This window comes from Thermothielavioides terrestris, chromosome 6, assembly GCF_000226115.1.
Source record: "Thermothielavioides terrestris NRRL 8126 chromosome 6, complete sequence".
Taxonomy (NCBI): Eukaryota; Fungi; Ascomycota; class Sordariomycetes; order Sordariales; family Chaetomiaceae; genus Thermothielavioides; species Thermothielavioides terrestris.
In genome coordinates, this window is record NC_016462.1 from 92,012 (window position 1) to 108,166 (window position 16,155).

The 16,155-nt window shown below is 55.1% G+C and overlaps 3 protein-coding genes across 3 annotated transcripts; 2 read left to right on the plus strand and 1 right to left on the minus strand.

Annotated features, from left to right (window-relative positions):
- Nucleotides 1-3,849: 3,849 nt before the first annotated feature.
- Nucleotides 3,850-4,756, minus strand: THITE_2122935 (uncharacterized protein). Its single transcript, XM_003657302.1, has 2 exons — nt 4,510-4,756; nt 3,850-4,390 (listed from the first exon to the last, which is right to left on the minus strand). Exons 1-2 carry the CDS (start codon nt 4,524-4,526, stop codon nt 3,931-3,933), a joined length of 477 nt encoding a protein of 158 aa, XP_003657350.1. The 5' UTR covers nt 4,527-4,756; the 3' UTR covers nt 3,850-3,930.
- Nucleotides 4,757-6,091: 1,335 nt separating this feature from the next.
- Nucleotides 6,092-11,219, plus strand: THITE_135803 (uncharacterized protein; the record flags this gene model as incomplete). Its single annotated transcript, XM_003657303.1, has 2 exons — nt 6,092-10,936; nt 11,007-11,219. The coding sequence occupies 2 exons, from the start codon at nt 6,092-6,094 to the stop codon at nt 11,217-11,219; spliced, it is 5,058 nt and encodes a 1,685-aa protein (XP_003657351.1).
- Nucleotides 11,220-12,578: 1,359 nt separating this feature from the next.
- Nucleotides 12,579-15,323, plus strand: THITE_2122938 (uncharacterized protein). The gene is made up of 2 exons (XM_003657304.1): nt 12,579-14,174; nt 14,262-15,323. Exons 1-2 carry the CDS (start codon nt 12,623-12,625, stop codon nt 15,008-15,010), a joined length of 2,301 nt encoding a protein of 766 aa, XP_003657352.1. The 5' UTR covers nt 12,579-12,622; the 3' UTR covers nt 15,011-15,323.
- The last annotated feature ends 832 nt before the right edge of the window (nt 15,324-16,155 follow it).

Consider the following 16,155-nt stretch of genomic DNA (forward strand, 5'->3'; position numbering starts at 1 on the left):
ATAAGACGCCTATAAATATAATGCTGAACGAGGTACAAGTATACAACGCCTAAGAGCTAGATAAGGCGTATTTCTATCAACTGAGCGAGAAATGGCGTTGTAGCCTAGGTATACGCTGCCGCAACTACTATAAAGATATAGATGTATAGCTCTAGTTCTATTACTAGGCGAATAGCGATAACGCCTACCTTCCTATTATTGTTTAGAAGATAGGCGAATAGGCAAGCTAGATCGAACGAGGTAAAGCTACTATTGATAGCCCACTAAGCGCCCTAATTAAAAAGTAGTTTAGCTCTATATAGGCTAAGGCCGATTAGGGCGTTGCAATAGGTTCGAATAGCGAGGTTATTAAGCGTATACAAGGCATAGGAATCCTTTTTAACCTATAGTTTAACATTATAAGTAATATAGGCGATTAGAACCGAATAGCGCTAGCTCTATAGCTATATAGCGTACCTTAGCTATATCTTGAAGCTCAACAATAGCCTATAGCGGCCTCGAATATAGTAGCAACGATCAATACAATGGAGCCAACCTTACTATCGCTACCTACCTTGAGGGCGCTTCCCTCTATTGCTAGCACCGTTACCCTATAGGAGACCGTTATACCAATATACTCTTCGTCGCTATTGTTTAAACTATATAGTAAGGAGCCTTTAGATATTATTAACGACTTCGTTAAAACGTTTGTTTACTAGCATTGCCTACTAGGCTAGAAGGACGTAATAGCGGCTCTCTACTAAGTTAGCTAGTCTCTCTATATAGAGGGTAGAAGGGTTCGCGATATTCGTTAGCTTCCTGATATATAGTTTTACAACAATAGGTTCCTATAGCACTTGATTCCTATGTTTTATAATATAGTAAAAGGCTTCTTTAAAGAGGAAGTAGAACTAGCTAGCTTTGATAATGGCCTAGTTCGAAATGCCTAGTAAGGCGTTTAGTAAGGTGCTTAATAGGATAGTATATTCTTCTTATATTGCTAGGGTACTATAGCTAATGTTTAATGGTATACTAGCTTCTTTGAGCACCTAGTCTATTTATCTGCTATATGATTCCCTCGTCAACGCCTTAGCTCGTTATACGCCTTCGAATTACTTATTGGAATTGGAAGAGGTGGGACTTAGATATATAGAGGATATAATAGAACAATAGGTAGTAGATAGCTTAGAAATAGCCTTTTTTATAGAAGAAGAAGAGGAGGAAGAAGATAATGAACTATGACTATAAATCTATTTATAGGGCGTAGTATTTAACCCACTATACTAGTATTTTAGAACTTCTAGAACTGCTTGTAATACAATGCTATATAATCTATCGTCTCGCCCTTCTTTTAAAATGGTATTATCGCTTTCCTAAAGTACCTATATATAGCTATGACGTCGTTGGCAATAGTAGTATAGGTATTACGAAGGAACTCCTTAAAGTCCTTGTCTAAGTAGTCCTATATAAGTATCTTCTAGTAGTTTCGACGGATATAGGCCTTAGTATTATAGAACGTCGCCTCGATTAGGTTAAAATCTGGTGAATATAGTAGTAAATACTATAGTAGAACGCTAGTCTCTCGATAGGCCTGTTTAACGACATTGGCTTAGTGCTACAATACGTTATCTATAACGAGAATACTATAGCGATCTAGGAATAGCCTTATCTTAGGTAGAATATACTCCTTGAGCTATATAAGGAAGCCTTTCTAGTTAGAATAACTTTGCTAGACCAACAGATTAAGAATGTTATCGACTATAATAGTAGGGAGGATATAATAGCGTTTACCTCTCTTTATAACATCGTCGACGACGGGGGTAACGCCTAGTAGCGCCTAGCTAGTACAATAAACGCTATCTCTTTGATCGAGGCCCAATTCATTATAAAATACGAACATCTTAACAGTAAATATAGCTACCTTTCGAAGGTGATCGAGCTAGAGGATATAGTTCTACTATATAGTCCTTCGTAAAGCTATTTTCTTCCTCTACTAAGTCTAGTAAAGATAGCGAGATATTGTCTCGATAGATACGAATATATAGTATTCTTCGAGAAGGAAGGTTTATATCTCGTCAAAGTAGAGGTCCAACTTATAGGCAAGGTAGTCGAGGAGTTTCTAGTAGTTATAGTACATTAGCTAACTGCTAGGAAGCATCATTATTAGTATACTACAAGGAACGAACCTCTATAGCCTAGGGCTATAGTATATAGGCGTTCTATAGCGTCTTTGGCTTAGGAAAAGGATCGCTAGTAAGTTCGAATAGTCGTTTATATCGGTATACCTATATCAGGCTAACCTCCGCCTTACATGTAATAACTTTCGGCGGTTCCCTAGTGTATAACATAATGGCGATCAGGCGCCTCTGGCGCTCATTGATATATCGAACCATGGTGCCTAGGCGCGTTGTTGGCCACGCACTTCGCCAGATAGCAGGCTCCCGGGCGGTTCGAAGGCGTGTACCTGGGCGGTTCGAAGGCGGGCTCCCGGGCAGTTCGAAGGCGCGTACAATGGCTAGGTTCAGGGGCTCGATGGCTATGCTGACTAAGCTGCAGATTTCAACAAGCATACAAAAACACTAGAAAATGGCGATTTGGGCCGTTTTTTGCAGTATCTACGGCTTCAATATTGATGGCACTGATGGCAGTGTGTTGCATACTGCTGTCAAATTGGGTGTGCGGTGCGGCCATTTGGACCCACTTTAACCTGGTGTTTGAGAACCACAAGGGTTAATTATAAGCGGGGGTGCTATACAAGGGTCCTTGGTTTGGGATGCGCCAGTGGTTCCAGAACTCGAAAGACCGACTCCGTAGTTTATACACGTACGCATGTCCTCGGGTTTTTTTTTTAATTGGGAGTTTAGCTCTTCGGTTGGTTCCTCTGTGGATCGGTTTCGGTTTGGGGAAACCGGGCTCGGCGAGGAGGGGTGGCGGCACCACACCAATTGGCAGCTCGACTTGCCCCCGAACCGGAAGTCGGAACTCGGAGCACAAGGCCGATGTGGTCTCCGCTGATCGGTACCTTAACGTGGAGCAGCCTACTGTGGTAGTTTACGGTATGGAGACGGGCAATGGCCCTCCTATGCAACGATTTAAACAAACCGGAGGGGGAAAGGGAGGGATGAGGCTGAAAGGGGAAAGTGGGAAAAAAGAGGGGAAGAGAAAGACGGGAGTTGGAGAATGACCTAGTCCGCACATTCCAATATGTTTCCATGAGGGACCGGGAATTCAGCGACTGTGTGGTGCCGAGTGTGCCTGACAGGGCGTGGAACCGAGTAACTCGGATCAATTCTCTCGCTCGATACACCATGCAGAACTCAAATGTACCCAGCTGATAGAGAGGGTCGGACTCCTGCCTCCTGCTTCGCAAGAGCCGATGACTCTGGAAATGACCGCCTGCCTACGAATAAACTAGCCATCACCGCTGGACATTGCCGGGCCCGCCGCGGACTCGAACTATACCATTCCAGCCCAAGACAACCGCCTCCCGGAATACACAGATACCAAGAGCAGCATACCTACATCTTAGGAATCAGCATCACCTGAAGAGTTTGAGCGAGACCGACACCCATCCGAAAGCACAGATTGGGGCAGGCTCCGGCGTGATCATTCCACGATCAGTGCGTTACCATGCTCGCTTTTCACTTGCGCGCTGTCTCCCAATGTCCAGAGAAGCAGAGGAGCAAAAGAAAGCAAAGAGGAAAAAAAAACAAAAAAAAAAAAAAAAAACAATAAAAAGAAAAAGACCGAGGGAGAACCAGACTCGCTGCCGCCCCAACGCCGTAATCATGCACTTCTCCAACTCAGCGCTGCACAAGATGATTTGATGACCGCAAGCTGCCCGTCCAGATCCTTGCGTCCTAGCGCCGTCGGCCGGAACGACCACCAGGCGTGCTTGGCACCAGAACACAGATCAGGGCTCCGTCCAGCCCACCAGCTGGACCCAGAAGGCTATAACCTAATGTAGAGATCCAAGCAGTCGATCCGCCACTCCCGCCGGCCAAGCAGACTCCGCAGCCATTCCAGGCCGAGTCCGGTCCACTCCACCTTCGCCCGAGCAATGTGTTCCGCGGTAGCCGTAGCCAGAGCCCCGGCAGTGGTGTTCAGCATTTCGGAAATGACGGCCGAGGCGGTGGCATTGAGGTCTGCGGTTGCCGTGAGGTTGGCAGCCGGCGCTCCCCTCCAGGCCGAGACGGGCACGTATACGTAACTCCCTGCGGTCCGAGGCTGGAACCAGTTGCTGCCGAGATCCAGAAAGCAGCGGTCGGACCAGTTGCACGACGTCAGGAAGAGAATGAGGAGGAGGAAGGAGCAGTAGAAGCAGGGCCGGTTGAGAAAGTAGGTGCAGAGGAAAAAGAGGAAGATGAAGGCCGGCGACGCGTTTGTCGGGATGAAGAGGAGCGGAAGCCAACTGCAACAGTGCCGAGATGCGTCAGCAATCCAATTCGGCCGGTTTGCGAAAGCGCACCCGGCGACAAAGCCGGGCTGCTCCGCCGCCGCAAGGACTCGGGAGAAGGGGCGGCTACCTACCTGCGGAGACAGAACATTGTGGGTTGCCAACACCGCGCGGTCTTGCGCGAGTCGTCGAGCGAGCTTGCTGGGGTGAGAGACGACTTGGGTGTTGCGCGCTCACGACCCACGGCCGGGTTGGACAGTGGGTGTCAGCCTGGAGAGACCGGTTGCGAAGACCCCGTAGGCCGAGGATGAGGAAGCCGGAGAACGTTGGGCGGGTCGAAGACGTGCGGCGTTCGTGCTCGCAATTTCCCGAGTAGTCGCGAGCTCCAACAAGGTGCAGTCGCCGAGTCGTCGAGGCAAGAGGCGAGCGAAGGAGGGAAACTGCGCAAATGGCGGCGCTGTCTTTCCTGAGACCTCGGGCGCCAACAAGAAGAGTTCTTCAGAGACGGTGATCCGGGTGCGCCGTGCGTCCAAGCCCACGGTAACGGAGTCGGTCTTTCTACTCCGCTCTACTGCGTTCTTGGTGATGCCGTATCAGCACTCGTGCTCCTAATTAGACATCCTCGCGGGACCAGTGGGGAAGTTGGCGGATGTTGTCGGGGGGCTGAGCGTTCACTTCTTTCCGCTGATGCGTGGGATAGGTTACGGAATACTTAGTGTACTGTGTCGGTCGTAACGTTATTTTGCTGGGGTACGACTTAGCCTGGAATGTCTGGAACGTTTGGATGCTTGCTTGGCTTACCTAACGTTGCGTCCCTTTCATGACAAAAACCCTTCGATTTCAACAACCAACACCAAGGCAACCTCAGCTGGCCGCAGCCAAACGCAGGTGGCCAGTGCCTTTTGGCCGCACGTCTCGTAGAGGCATGGTACACTGTACGGAATAGATAGAAGGAGGTCCGCAGTAGTCTCAGTCATGCAAGATGCAAGCAAGACCAAAGATACGGGCCTAGGTACAGTACCTTACATTACAGTCGAGGCCGCCTTTGGTGTCTTGACACCGACAGCAGTCTGCTCAATCAAGCACCCCGGCCGCCGAACAACTGCGGAATTTAGACCACGAGAGTTACCACACACAGGAGATATTCCCTGCCCCGTCGTTTATCGGTTCGCATCTCGACAGCGCCGCCCCAATTGGACCGACCTGCTGTTTCCACCGGTGCAACCTCTGCAGTCGCGCGCCAGGACGACGGACACGTGTAGCCGCTAGCACAAGCATGGTGCAAGACGGGAAGGAGCACGGGCCAGTCACAACACCCAGCCGCCTCAATGGAACCAGCCGCCTGCAAGATAATTTTCTGGAGTTGAGCCCGGCCTGATTTGCTTCCAACAGCAACACGACTGCTTTCCCTCGCAGACCCTGCGGCTGCCTTGAATGCAGCAGTGCCGCAGACCAGTTTCTGCAATCATCGCCAGCGCGACTGCGATCGGCGCGTTTTCCCGTTTTTAGGACCGTCTTTGTTTCTGCCTGCACCTCAATTTCTTCCCCAGTCAGTTTGTTTGCTCCTTCCGGGCCCCGTCACCGTCCCCGTCTTCGGTTCAGTTGTGCGTCATCGCCAGTCTCCACGGCCGGTATCTTCCTTCCTACACAGTAAAGCATCGAAGGTGCCGCCACGCGCTGCTCGACATCTTGTTCCCCCCGGGGTAACGGCTCGCCATGTCCAACTACGGCTTACCCGGCAGCAGCGGCCCCGCCGAGGCAGAGACCAATCCCAAGTTCGAGTCGCTGCTGGCCCAGCTTCGTCTACAGTCGTCCCCCAGTCCCGGCCCCGACTTTCACGGCAAGTTCGACTACAACGGCGGCGGCCAGCAGTTCTACGGCCATCTCTCGAATCCCGACTCTCCCAACCCTCAGGCCCAAGCCCAGGACGGCGCCCACCCGCCTGCCTTCCTCCCCGAAGCGCCTACACCGCCAGTCGGCTTTTCCCACGCCCAGTTCCCACCCGGCTTGATGAATTCAATGACCGTTGCCCGTGGCGGCGGCGCTGGGGCCGGGGCCGGGGCTGGGGCCGAAGATGACCGGACGGCCCACCTGCTGAACCTACTCAAGTACAGCGGACAGAGCGGTCCTCCGACCACCCACCCGCTGCCGGCTCGGGAGCCGCCAACGAACGTCGCACCGGCGCCAATCGCGCCTCCTGTCATCCATGCTCCCGCCCCCGTGGCTGCCGATCCGACCGGCTTGCTCGCTGCCCTTATGAAGGGCAACGTGCAGCCCGAGCCAGCGAGGCCGGGCCCCAACTCGTCGACGTGGAACCAAGCGTCCCCTCCTTCGGACACGCAACAATACTTGCTCAACCTGCTCAACAGGCCAAAGCCCAGTCAGCACGACGCGCCCGATTTTGTCGAGTCGAGCCTGCTGACCCCGCCCCCTCTCGCGGACGATGCGGACGACTCAAAGAATGTCGAACGCTCGCATGGCGCCCGCTCTGGTGACGCCACCCTGGTGGGCACAGTAGCATCACGGTCCGAGTTCGATTTCGAGCCCAAGAACCTCGAATCGCAGTTTACGTCGACCCCGCGTTCTCAGCACTCCCACCAGTCAGCTTCCAGGCCGCCTGTTCCGCCCTACTCAGACCATTTCGACGGTCTCTCGGGATCCTCGCCGATCCACCGGACCCCAAAGTCTTCGACGACTCCCGAAGCTTCGAGCTCGGCTGTCGGCGCCGGGCAGCCACCCGCACCCGTGCCGATCCAGATTCTCAAAAAGCCCGAAGCCGCTCAATCATCCTACGAGCAAAAGCGTCCACTCAGCGATTCCGGTGCTACCCACAGCCCGGAACACACCAAGCGCAAGCTGGAGCATCCCGTCTCCCCCTCTCAAAACGGTGCCGCCGCCGCCGGGCTCGGCGAGCCGGGTGTCTCACCTCCGTCGCATCCCACCGGGCGGACACCGCATCCAGCCCCGGCCTCCAGCCACGTATCGGGCGAGGCCAAGAAGGAGAGCGTCGCGGATGCCGTCGTTGGACTGGCGGAGCCGGCCGACCGAGAAGCCAGGGAGGCTCTGGCCCGCGCAGGGCAGGAGCAGGCACAAACTGAGTCTCCCGAGCAAGTCACGGACGCGAGGAAGGATGACGCGTCTGCGCAGGCCATTCAGGCCGCCTCGCCCCACGTCAAGAAGCAGCTCGTCGAGGAAGATAACAGGACCGCTGTCGTGGACCCCTCTCTCCCCCCCGACACCGCCGAGGAACCCAAGGACAGCGGAGATGACGCTGCCCTGCTGGCACAGGGAGCCGTAGCCGACAGCTGGGAGAGCGCCGAGGCCGACGAGATGGCCGTGGTCGAGGAGACGGCCTCCCCCGTCACTGTATACAACTTCCCCATGATGCCGTGGATCACGATTAGCCTGCGCGAGATCGACCAGCCCCGACCTGTGTTCCGCGAAGAAGCCATCCTCGATATCGCCCGCCTGAAGAAGGACTTCGACCAGGTCGACCGTAATCTCGTGTCGGCTTCCGAGACGTACATGGCATATGGGATGTCCAAGGCCGGCGGTCTGCGGGTCATCAGACAGGAGGACGGTAAGGATGCCAAGCTCTTCACCGACACCAAGGACCGCATCTTCAATGTTGCCATCTCGACCTCTCCCGACCACCAGCATCCCAAGGAGGCCATCATCGGCACCGGCGTCAGCGGGACTGTCTACTGGGCCCGGCTCAAGAACGGTGACCGGGACCACCTGGAGGATGCGCACCCGGAGCAGGACGGCTTCGCCCTGCCTCCAATCTCCGCCCAGGAAGGTGGCGATACCCCTGGCGGCGTACTTAAGACGCGCGCTCGCCCCTCCTCCATGCACCCCGACTTCTTCGCGGTCGGTCGAGGCAAGTCGATCAACATCATCTGGCCATCGTTCATCTTCAACAACAACCTGTTCAAGAATGGCCACGGCCGGGTTGTCGACACCGAGAAGCTTCTGAAGCAATGCTCCCTGAAGGTCAACACGGGCAAGGCCGGCAAGGATTTCACCTTCAGCCCAGACGATACCGTCATCGTTTCGCTGGACAAGTCCGGGCGAGTCAAGTTCTGGGATGTCCGAGACCTCACGGCCGCGAGGGAAGGGTCGGACCCTCTGGATCCTATGCCGGCGCGGACATCGCTCGAGATCAGGGAGCCGCTCATGACCCTGACTACCACCCCTGAGGGCGAAAAGGCGTGGCCCACGTCAGTCTTGCTGCTGGATAAGTTCCGACCGTACCAGAGACGTGCCGCCCTGAGATACATGATCGTGGGCATGAAACAGAACCACACCCTCCAGCTCTGGGATCTCGCCTTGGGAAAGCCGGTTCAGGAGTTCAACTTCCCGCACAACAAAGAGTCCGACGCCGTGTGCAGCGTCATGTACCACGCGCCGTCCAGCATGATCGTCGTCGGCCATCCGACTCGCAATTCCATCTACTTCCTCCACCTGTCGGCACCCAAGTACTCGATGAGGCACCTGTCGCAGGTTGAATACGTCCAGCTCCTAGTCGCTCAGGATCCATCGATTCCACAGCCCGAGTCGACTGCCGTCATTAGCGGTATTCGGGAGTACTCATTCGCCAATAAGGGTGCCCTCCGCAGCCTCAGCATCCTCGAGAACCCTGCTGCGTCTGCCGACGGTGATGAGCCGACTCTCTTTGAGCTGTATGCCATGCACTCGAAAGGCGTGACATGCTTGTTCATCAAGCAATCCGAGCTGGGCTGGACTAAGGACAACAAAGTGATTGCTCCTGCCGATGCCGTGGAAGTTGGGCTTGCCAAGATCTCCAAGCTTGTGGCCCCATCTCCGGCTCAACCTGCGGAGACACAAAATTCTTCTGTCGCCGTCGGTGATGCTACTGCAGCGCCCCAGATCCGGATTGCCACGCGTGGCGCCAAGGACGCCGCGACCAAGATCTCGTCCCCGGAGAGCGATGATAAGAAAGGACCAGAGTCCTTGACCCCGCCGAAACTTGAGCGCAAAGATGAGGTCGAGACACCCGTGCCAGCTCCGGAGAAAAACGAGAAAAAGGGGCGGAAGAAGAAGGGCGGCGGCGCTGCCGCCGCGGCGGCTGCGGCTGCTGCTGCTGCTGCTGCTGCCAGCTCTACCGATCGTGGCGACCACGCTCCGTCCACGACCGACGTTGCTCGGGCGCCTTCGCAAAGCAAAGCTAACAAACCTACTCGCAACGCCGACGCTGGTGCCGAAGCCGCGTCGAGCAGGTATGGGCCAGATATGCCCGTCGCTTCCAGCACGATCTCTCCCGAACAACTCGACTCCGTAGTCTCCAAGTTGGAGGCACGCATCGTCTCCAATATCTCGGGTCGCTTTGACACTGTCTTCCACGAGATTTTGAGGAAGATGCAAAGTTTCCAGGACAACCGCGACTCTGCCTTCGCGAGCAACCAGTCTACGCTCCTGCAGATGGTGGCGGATGTGCTGAATGAGAACACAGAAGCCGTCCTCAAGAACCTGATCATCGCTCAAATTAACAACAACGTCATCCCCTCGGTTCGCGGCGCCATAGACAAGTCAGTCTCGGAGCAGCTGAGCGCGAAATCGAGCGCCCAAATGAGCGCGATCCAGAAGGAAGTTCAGAGACTCCTTCCGAGCGCCGTCGGTCAGGCTATGCAGAAACCCGACGTGGGCAAGGCGATTTCGGACAAGATCTCGCACGGTGTCACTTCCCAGATCGAAGCTCAGATTTCCAGGTCCCTGAATGCGCTCATTCCTGCTCTGGCGAAGACGACGGCTCAGAGCGTCCATCAGCGCATCGTCGAGGATGTCAACGGTCGAATCCGCGAGGCTTTCGAGCAGCTCGAGGAGCGTCGTCGCGGCGAAAACGCTAAACTAGACAGGCTCATTGCCCAGACGCAGGATCTCGCTAACGCTGTCTCCTCCTTGGCAGCGTCCCAGGCGCAGATGCAGAAGGAGCTGACAGCTCTGAGGCAGCAAGTCAACGACAAGGCGCGCGAGAGGGCCTCGGCGGCCGAGGGACATGTGCACAGCCACGCTCATTCGCACGGCGGCACCGGCTCCCACGGTCCGCCCGCCAACGCTTCGAGGGAGTTGGTCAACTATCCACCTCCCCAGCATCAGCACCAGCATCATCATCATCAGCCCCAGCAGCAAGCCCCTGCTACGCACTCGCACCAGACCCATGCGCCGTATCCGCAGCAGCATCAACATCAGTTCGGAAACCAAGAGGGGCAGGTGGTCTTCGCACCACTCAGTCGCGAGGAGCGTCAGAAGATGGAGCTCGACAACCTGGTCGAGTCGATTGACGGGCTGATGCGTTCCGGCAATTACGATGAAGCGATGCTTCGCTGGCTGCAGCAGTCGGGTGACCACATGGAGGAGATTTTCCAGCAGGTGATCTCCAACTACAGCCCTGTCTTTGTCCAAGAGTTGCAGCCTCTCCTCCTGCTGTCTGTAGGCGCGACGATCTCGAGTGACCTGAGCCGCAGCTCGCAGAAATTGATGAAGAAGGTCAGCCTCTTGGAAGTTGTTATCTACGCTTTCAACCAGAATCTGGGCTCCTTGGTACGTACTTCTTTCCTCGCCTTCCCCCCCAGCCGCACTCTCGCTGACCTCAACTGTGTCCGGGTTGCAGGATGACCAAGTCCGAGAGGTCACGCCCAAGATCATGTCTATGTTGAAGATGCGGATCGAACAGCTCTTCCTAGAGATTAGCCGCATCGCACCACACGATCCAGCCTTGAAGACGCTCTCTAGCATGAGCCAAGTCGCCGGCCGGATAGCCGAGAGTGTCCAGCTGCGTCACGGCTCAATGCACGCCCCTGGCCACATGGGCGCCCCATACTGAAAATTTCGGGTGGCCGCGGTAATTGGCATGGCCGGCAACTGCTTTGGTGCTGAGGGATATGCAGATACTGCTCCGGATTGGTCAAGGGCGAGTGATTGATTGATACCCGAGTCAGGAAGGCATTTGCACAGGTGGCTTGCAGCAGAATGGATTGCTTGGGAATGATGATGCGGTTCATCCTTTTTTCCTTTTTTGTTTCCTTTTCCCAGTCTCCACAACCCGTCAGGGTTCGCCATCTCTCCTACCCGAGACCATCGCGTCCCAGGGTGAGGGATGGTGCCTCTCTTCCGTCTGCCTAACTCGCGTCGATCACCGACCGCAGTCCTCAGATACCCGGTTTAGCTTGGGGCGGATGGATCCGACTCCTGGCATCACAGTGCGTCAGAGGGGGGTGATGTGTTTTATGAGTTATGTACGGTATTCATTTTTTTCTTTTTTTTCTATCTCCTGTGAGTAGCAAATGTGAATATCCTGCTGGTTGTGCACATTTTGAACCTGGAACCCGCTCGGAAATTGCCCCGAATGTCACAAACCTCCCTTGGATGGTCCTGGTTGGTAGATAATAACATGGAGGCTCCAAGGTGGTGTGGAATGGGAGCGCAACGAGCAGCAAGCTCGTCACGCTCTGCGTGTGAGCGCCATCCTGGACAAGCATGCCCTGCAAGGCACGAGGCAGACTGGTGCGCGGGTAGACGCATCATCCCCTGGGGGGATTGGGCATGGGCTGCCGCTGCAGGTTGCAGGGATGCCGGCATTCAGCTCTCAGCCCCAAGGCTCCGCAGCGCCAAAACAGGCAGACCGAGACAACCCAGGCCACCTAAGGTGGTTATGGACTGGACTTGCCATTCCTAGGCCAGGCTTCCACTTTCTGGCTCCGTCACAAGCGTGACTTTCTGCTTGACATCACAAGAAATCCCAAAGTCAGCCAAAGGACGGGATAGTCACTGGGCGGACCTAAGCAAGTCTGCTGCTGCCTGCATCAGCAATGGACGAATTAAACTTGGTGGTGGGGGAGGCTGGACGGCAGGCATCACGCTGTGCGGTCCTGGTCCTAGCCGGGGTTTGGTCCTTTACTCGGTCCTAGCAGCCCCCTAGCGGCCACCAGGCAGCCTGCGAGAGCGATTAACCGGAGAAATCGTATCCTCCTCTGAGCGCTGCCTCGTATTTCGCGAAGAAAGTGCTATTTATCCCACTCGAAGTTCGGCGCTCTGGAGTCTCTACATTGCCTTCCTCAGTTCCTTTTTGACTCGGGAGCCTCTCGGTGACGGCAGGGACAAAAATTCTCCCCTTCTCGGGCCGACCCGTACTGTTTTCCTGGCCAGCAACCTTTTGTTCTTTTCCAACTCTTGACGCACCAGGTGCCCCAGCTTCTCCAAGCGCCGCCACTTCCCTGGTCCCCCAAAATGCCCCTGGTCCGCTTCAACCGCAGGGAGATGTCGGAGAAGTTGTGGAAGTGGCGTTACAAGCTACAGCACCTTGGCAGCGGCAGCGAGAAGACGCTATCTGACTTCTCCTCGGCTGAACCGGGCGACAGCAGCGGCAAGAGGAAGCCAACGTCGGCAACGCCAGGCACGGGCGGCAGCAACAACAAGAACGGTGAGCTTGGGGCGAGCGTATCGGTCAAGACGCTCTACGAGGGCCCCAACAGCCGGGGTGACGTGTATAACTGGGTCGACTACCCGCCCAAACAGCTGACCAAGAGCGCGGCAAGGGCGCAGGACCGCGTGGCCATCAAGGTCTTCAAGATCAAAGACCTAGAGAAACCCATCATCTCGGGCCGCTTCAGCCTGCGGTACCACATGCTCGAGGTCCAAAACCCGCTGCTTGTGGCCGCCCTAGGAGAGATTCTCGAGAAGCAGGACATTCACCTCGACACCAGCGAGAACGCGAGCTTCAAGTACCCCTTTCCGGAGCTCTACTTTGGCTACGACGACATCGTAGCAAAGCACCGCTCTCTGGGCGAGGAGGAGCCTACCCATCCGCTTCTTCCCTTTTTACTCCTGCTAATCCACCTACTCGACGACATCTTCGCCGACACGCGCGCGAAGCTGAAGGCTCTCCGAGCTGCCGGCCTTGTGTCCTTCAAGCTGGCCTGGACCCTGTTCCCCAGGAACACGACCGTCGTCTCGTGGGGCAACAACTGCGAGCTGCTCTGCAAGGTCACCAGCGCCACCTACGAGAGCTTTAACGGGAGCCAGGTCTTGATCATCCTGGGTAGGGTACTGCGGTTCGACGGCCGGGTGTTCCTCTGGGAAGACTTCACCATCCGCATTGACGACTTCGGCGGCAACCGGCCGATAACGGAGCTACCCGCATACCCGCTCGAGCTGCACGAGGCCGCCGGGGATGTCCGGACGAGGCTGACGGCCCGGGGCAGGAAGGTGCTCGACTACCAGGGGCTGACGTATGCCCATTACAGCGGCATTGCAATCCACTCCAGCAGCAAGGCCACGGAAAGACATAACGTCGAGGGCAGAGTGCTGATCGATGTTGTCGGCTACAACAAGCATCACCTGGCCCAGGGGGCCCGGGAGGGCAGCGACCCGCAGAGCAAGAAGAGGCAGCTGGTGGTTGGGGACGATGACGACAGCGGCGGCGGCCGAGGCATCACGGGCTCCTCCGGGACCAGCGCCGGCGCCGGCGCCTTGCGGCTGAGTGTGGCAGCCCAGGAGCGCAACAAGCTGGCGATGCTGGCCCTCGAGGCCGAGGAGCCGCTCCTCATGTACATGCTCCCCCTGGTCCAAGGCTACGCGCTCAAGAATAAGCTCTGGGTTTCGTTTTACGTCGAAGACATCGGGCCCGTGGTATGGAACGACGAGGCCTACGATCACCTAGTGTACAATGAGCAGCAGAAGGATCTCGTCATGTCGTTTGTCGAGAGCCACTGTGGCGGCGGTGGCGGGGGCCCGGCGCAGAAGAGAACCGATGCCATGCAGGACGTCATTGCCGGAAAGGGTGAGTGTTCTGCCATATCGCCACTCCTGCCAAATCGGCATGCCCTTCCTTTTCCTGGCATCCCGGACTGACCAGCCAGCGATATAGGGCAGGGCTTGGTCATACTGCTCAGCGGGCCACCGGGGACGGGCAAGACGCTGATGGCCGAGGCCGTGGCCGACCGCACCCGCCGTCCGCTCTTCTACCTGCAGGCCGAAGACTTGGGCATCAACGCCGCCGCGCTGGGCGCCAATATCAAGAAGGTGTTCCAGATGGCAACCGAGTGGGACGCCGTGATCCTGCTGGACGAGGCCGACGTCTTCATGGCAGAGCGACACCCGCAGGACATTGCGCGCAACGAGCTCGTGTCCATCTTCCTGCGCGAGCTCGAGTACTTCCGCGGCATCATCTTCCTAACCACCAACCTGTACAGCACCATCGACTCGGCCTTCCGTAGCCGCGTCAGTCTTCACCTGCTCTTCCACTCCCTGACGCCCGAGGCACGCATGCTTATCTGGCGGAAGTTCTTGGACCGGCTACCGCCGCCGCTTGCGAAAGCTGGGCCGCCGTTGCCTGGGCGGCCAGATCCCGCCCAGGGAGATCCCGCTGAGCAGCAGGTGGTGGCCGCAACGGACCAGGAGCGCGACGGAGTCTTGACCGATGCCGATATCAAGGAGCTCGCAGCATGGCAGCTGAACGGGAGGGAGATCAAGACGGCCGTCAAGATGACCAAGACCTGGTGCGACCACAAGGGCTATGCGCTGTCGTTGTCGAGGCTGGAGAACGGCATCAAGGTGACGAGTCCGCATGCAACGAAGAGCAGCAAAGAGTACGACACATCGCTGTATGACGAATAGGCCCGCTAGGTTGCTGAGGGAGTTGATTATTCGTGTACAAAGGTCCCGCTAGAACTGACGTCTATTTCATACACCCTGTCTGCCCACTCCGTCGTGATCAGGTCTAGTCTGCTGAAGAGGGAGTTAACTGCTAGGGTGTTATAGTCCGGCTATGCCTGCTCGTCCTGCATGTATCCTCGCCTACTTAGCGATATGCTATAAAGACTTAGCAGTTGCTTCATAGAAACTAATAGTTAAGGACTAATATACATTATTTATAATGCTTAGGAGTAAGAAAGGCGCTTAGACAATAGTAAGATAGCTAATATACATAGAGCATTTATATATAAATATATGCTTAACTTTGAAGTAAATGTCAAAGTTAAGGCTAGATATAAGAGAGTGAAGGGTATCTAAGTAGGCAAATAGGTTAAGCATAGTAGCTAGGGCTATATAGTAAGGAAGCTATTTATAGAGGGTTTAAGAAGCAATAGAGAAAGTAAAAAGAAGATAAGAAGGTATAAGCAAGTTAGCTTCTAGCTCTTATAGCCAATGACCTATTGTATAGTAAAGTACTATAAAATCTCTACACTAATCTACTCTGCTGCACTATTAACTAAGCGAATAAAATATTAAGAAATGGAATATAGTCTCCCTCTAAATAGATTAAGTTAGTATATATTGAGTAGTAGCAATAATGTTACCTCAATAGGTAAGTATATAGCTTAGATATATTTAGTAGCACTATAGCATTGTAATATTATTATTATTATTATTAATCTTATATCGAAAGGGCTCTAAGCGCCTCGCCACTAAGGGCAAGTGGTCCCTCCACCTCTATATATACTACTTACGTATAGCGCCTACGCTACGCCCCGCTACGTAGAGCAGGCTTCCTAAGGTTCTACCGATCTAACTTGCTAGAACTCACCTTTCTAGCCCAGTAGTAACAGAGACTTAGGCGGCCTATACGGCCTACTACATACCACTTGCTCGCGTAACACGCCCTTAGCGTAAGGATCCTTGCCGCCGAGGGCGCTATGTACGCCCGAGGTGGCTAGAGGCCGACCTTCCTATGCCTCTTCTTCCTCTTCTTCTTCCCGCCTATACTACTGTCATAGCACGTACGCGAGCCGCTATCGAGCAGGCGCTAGTACAGTTCTAAG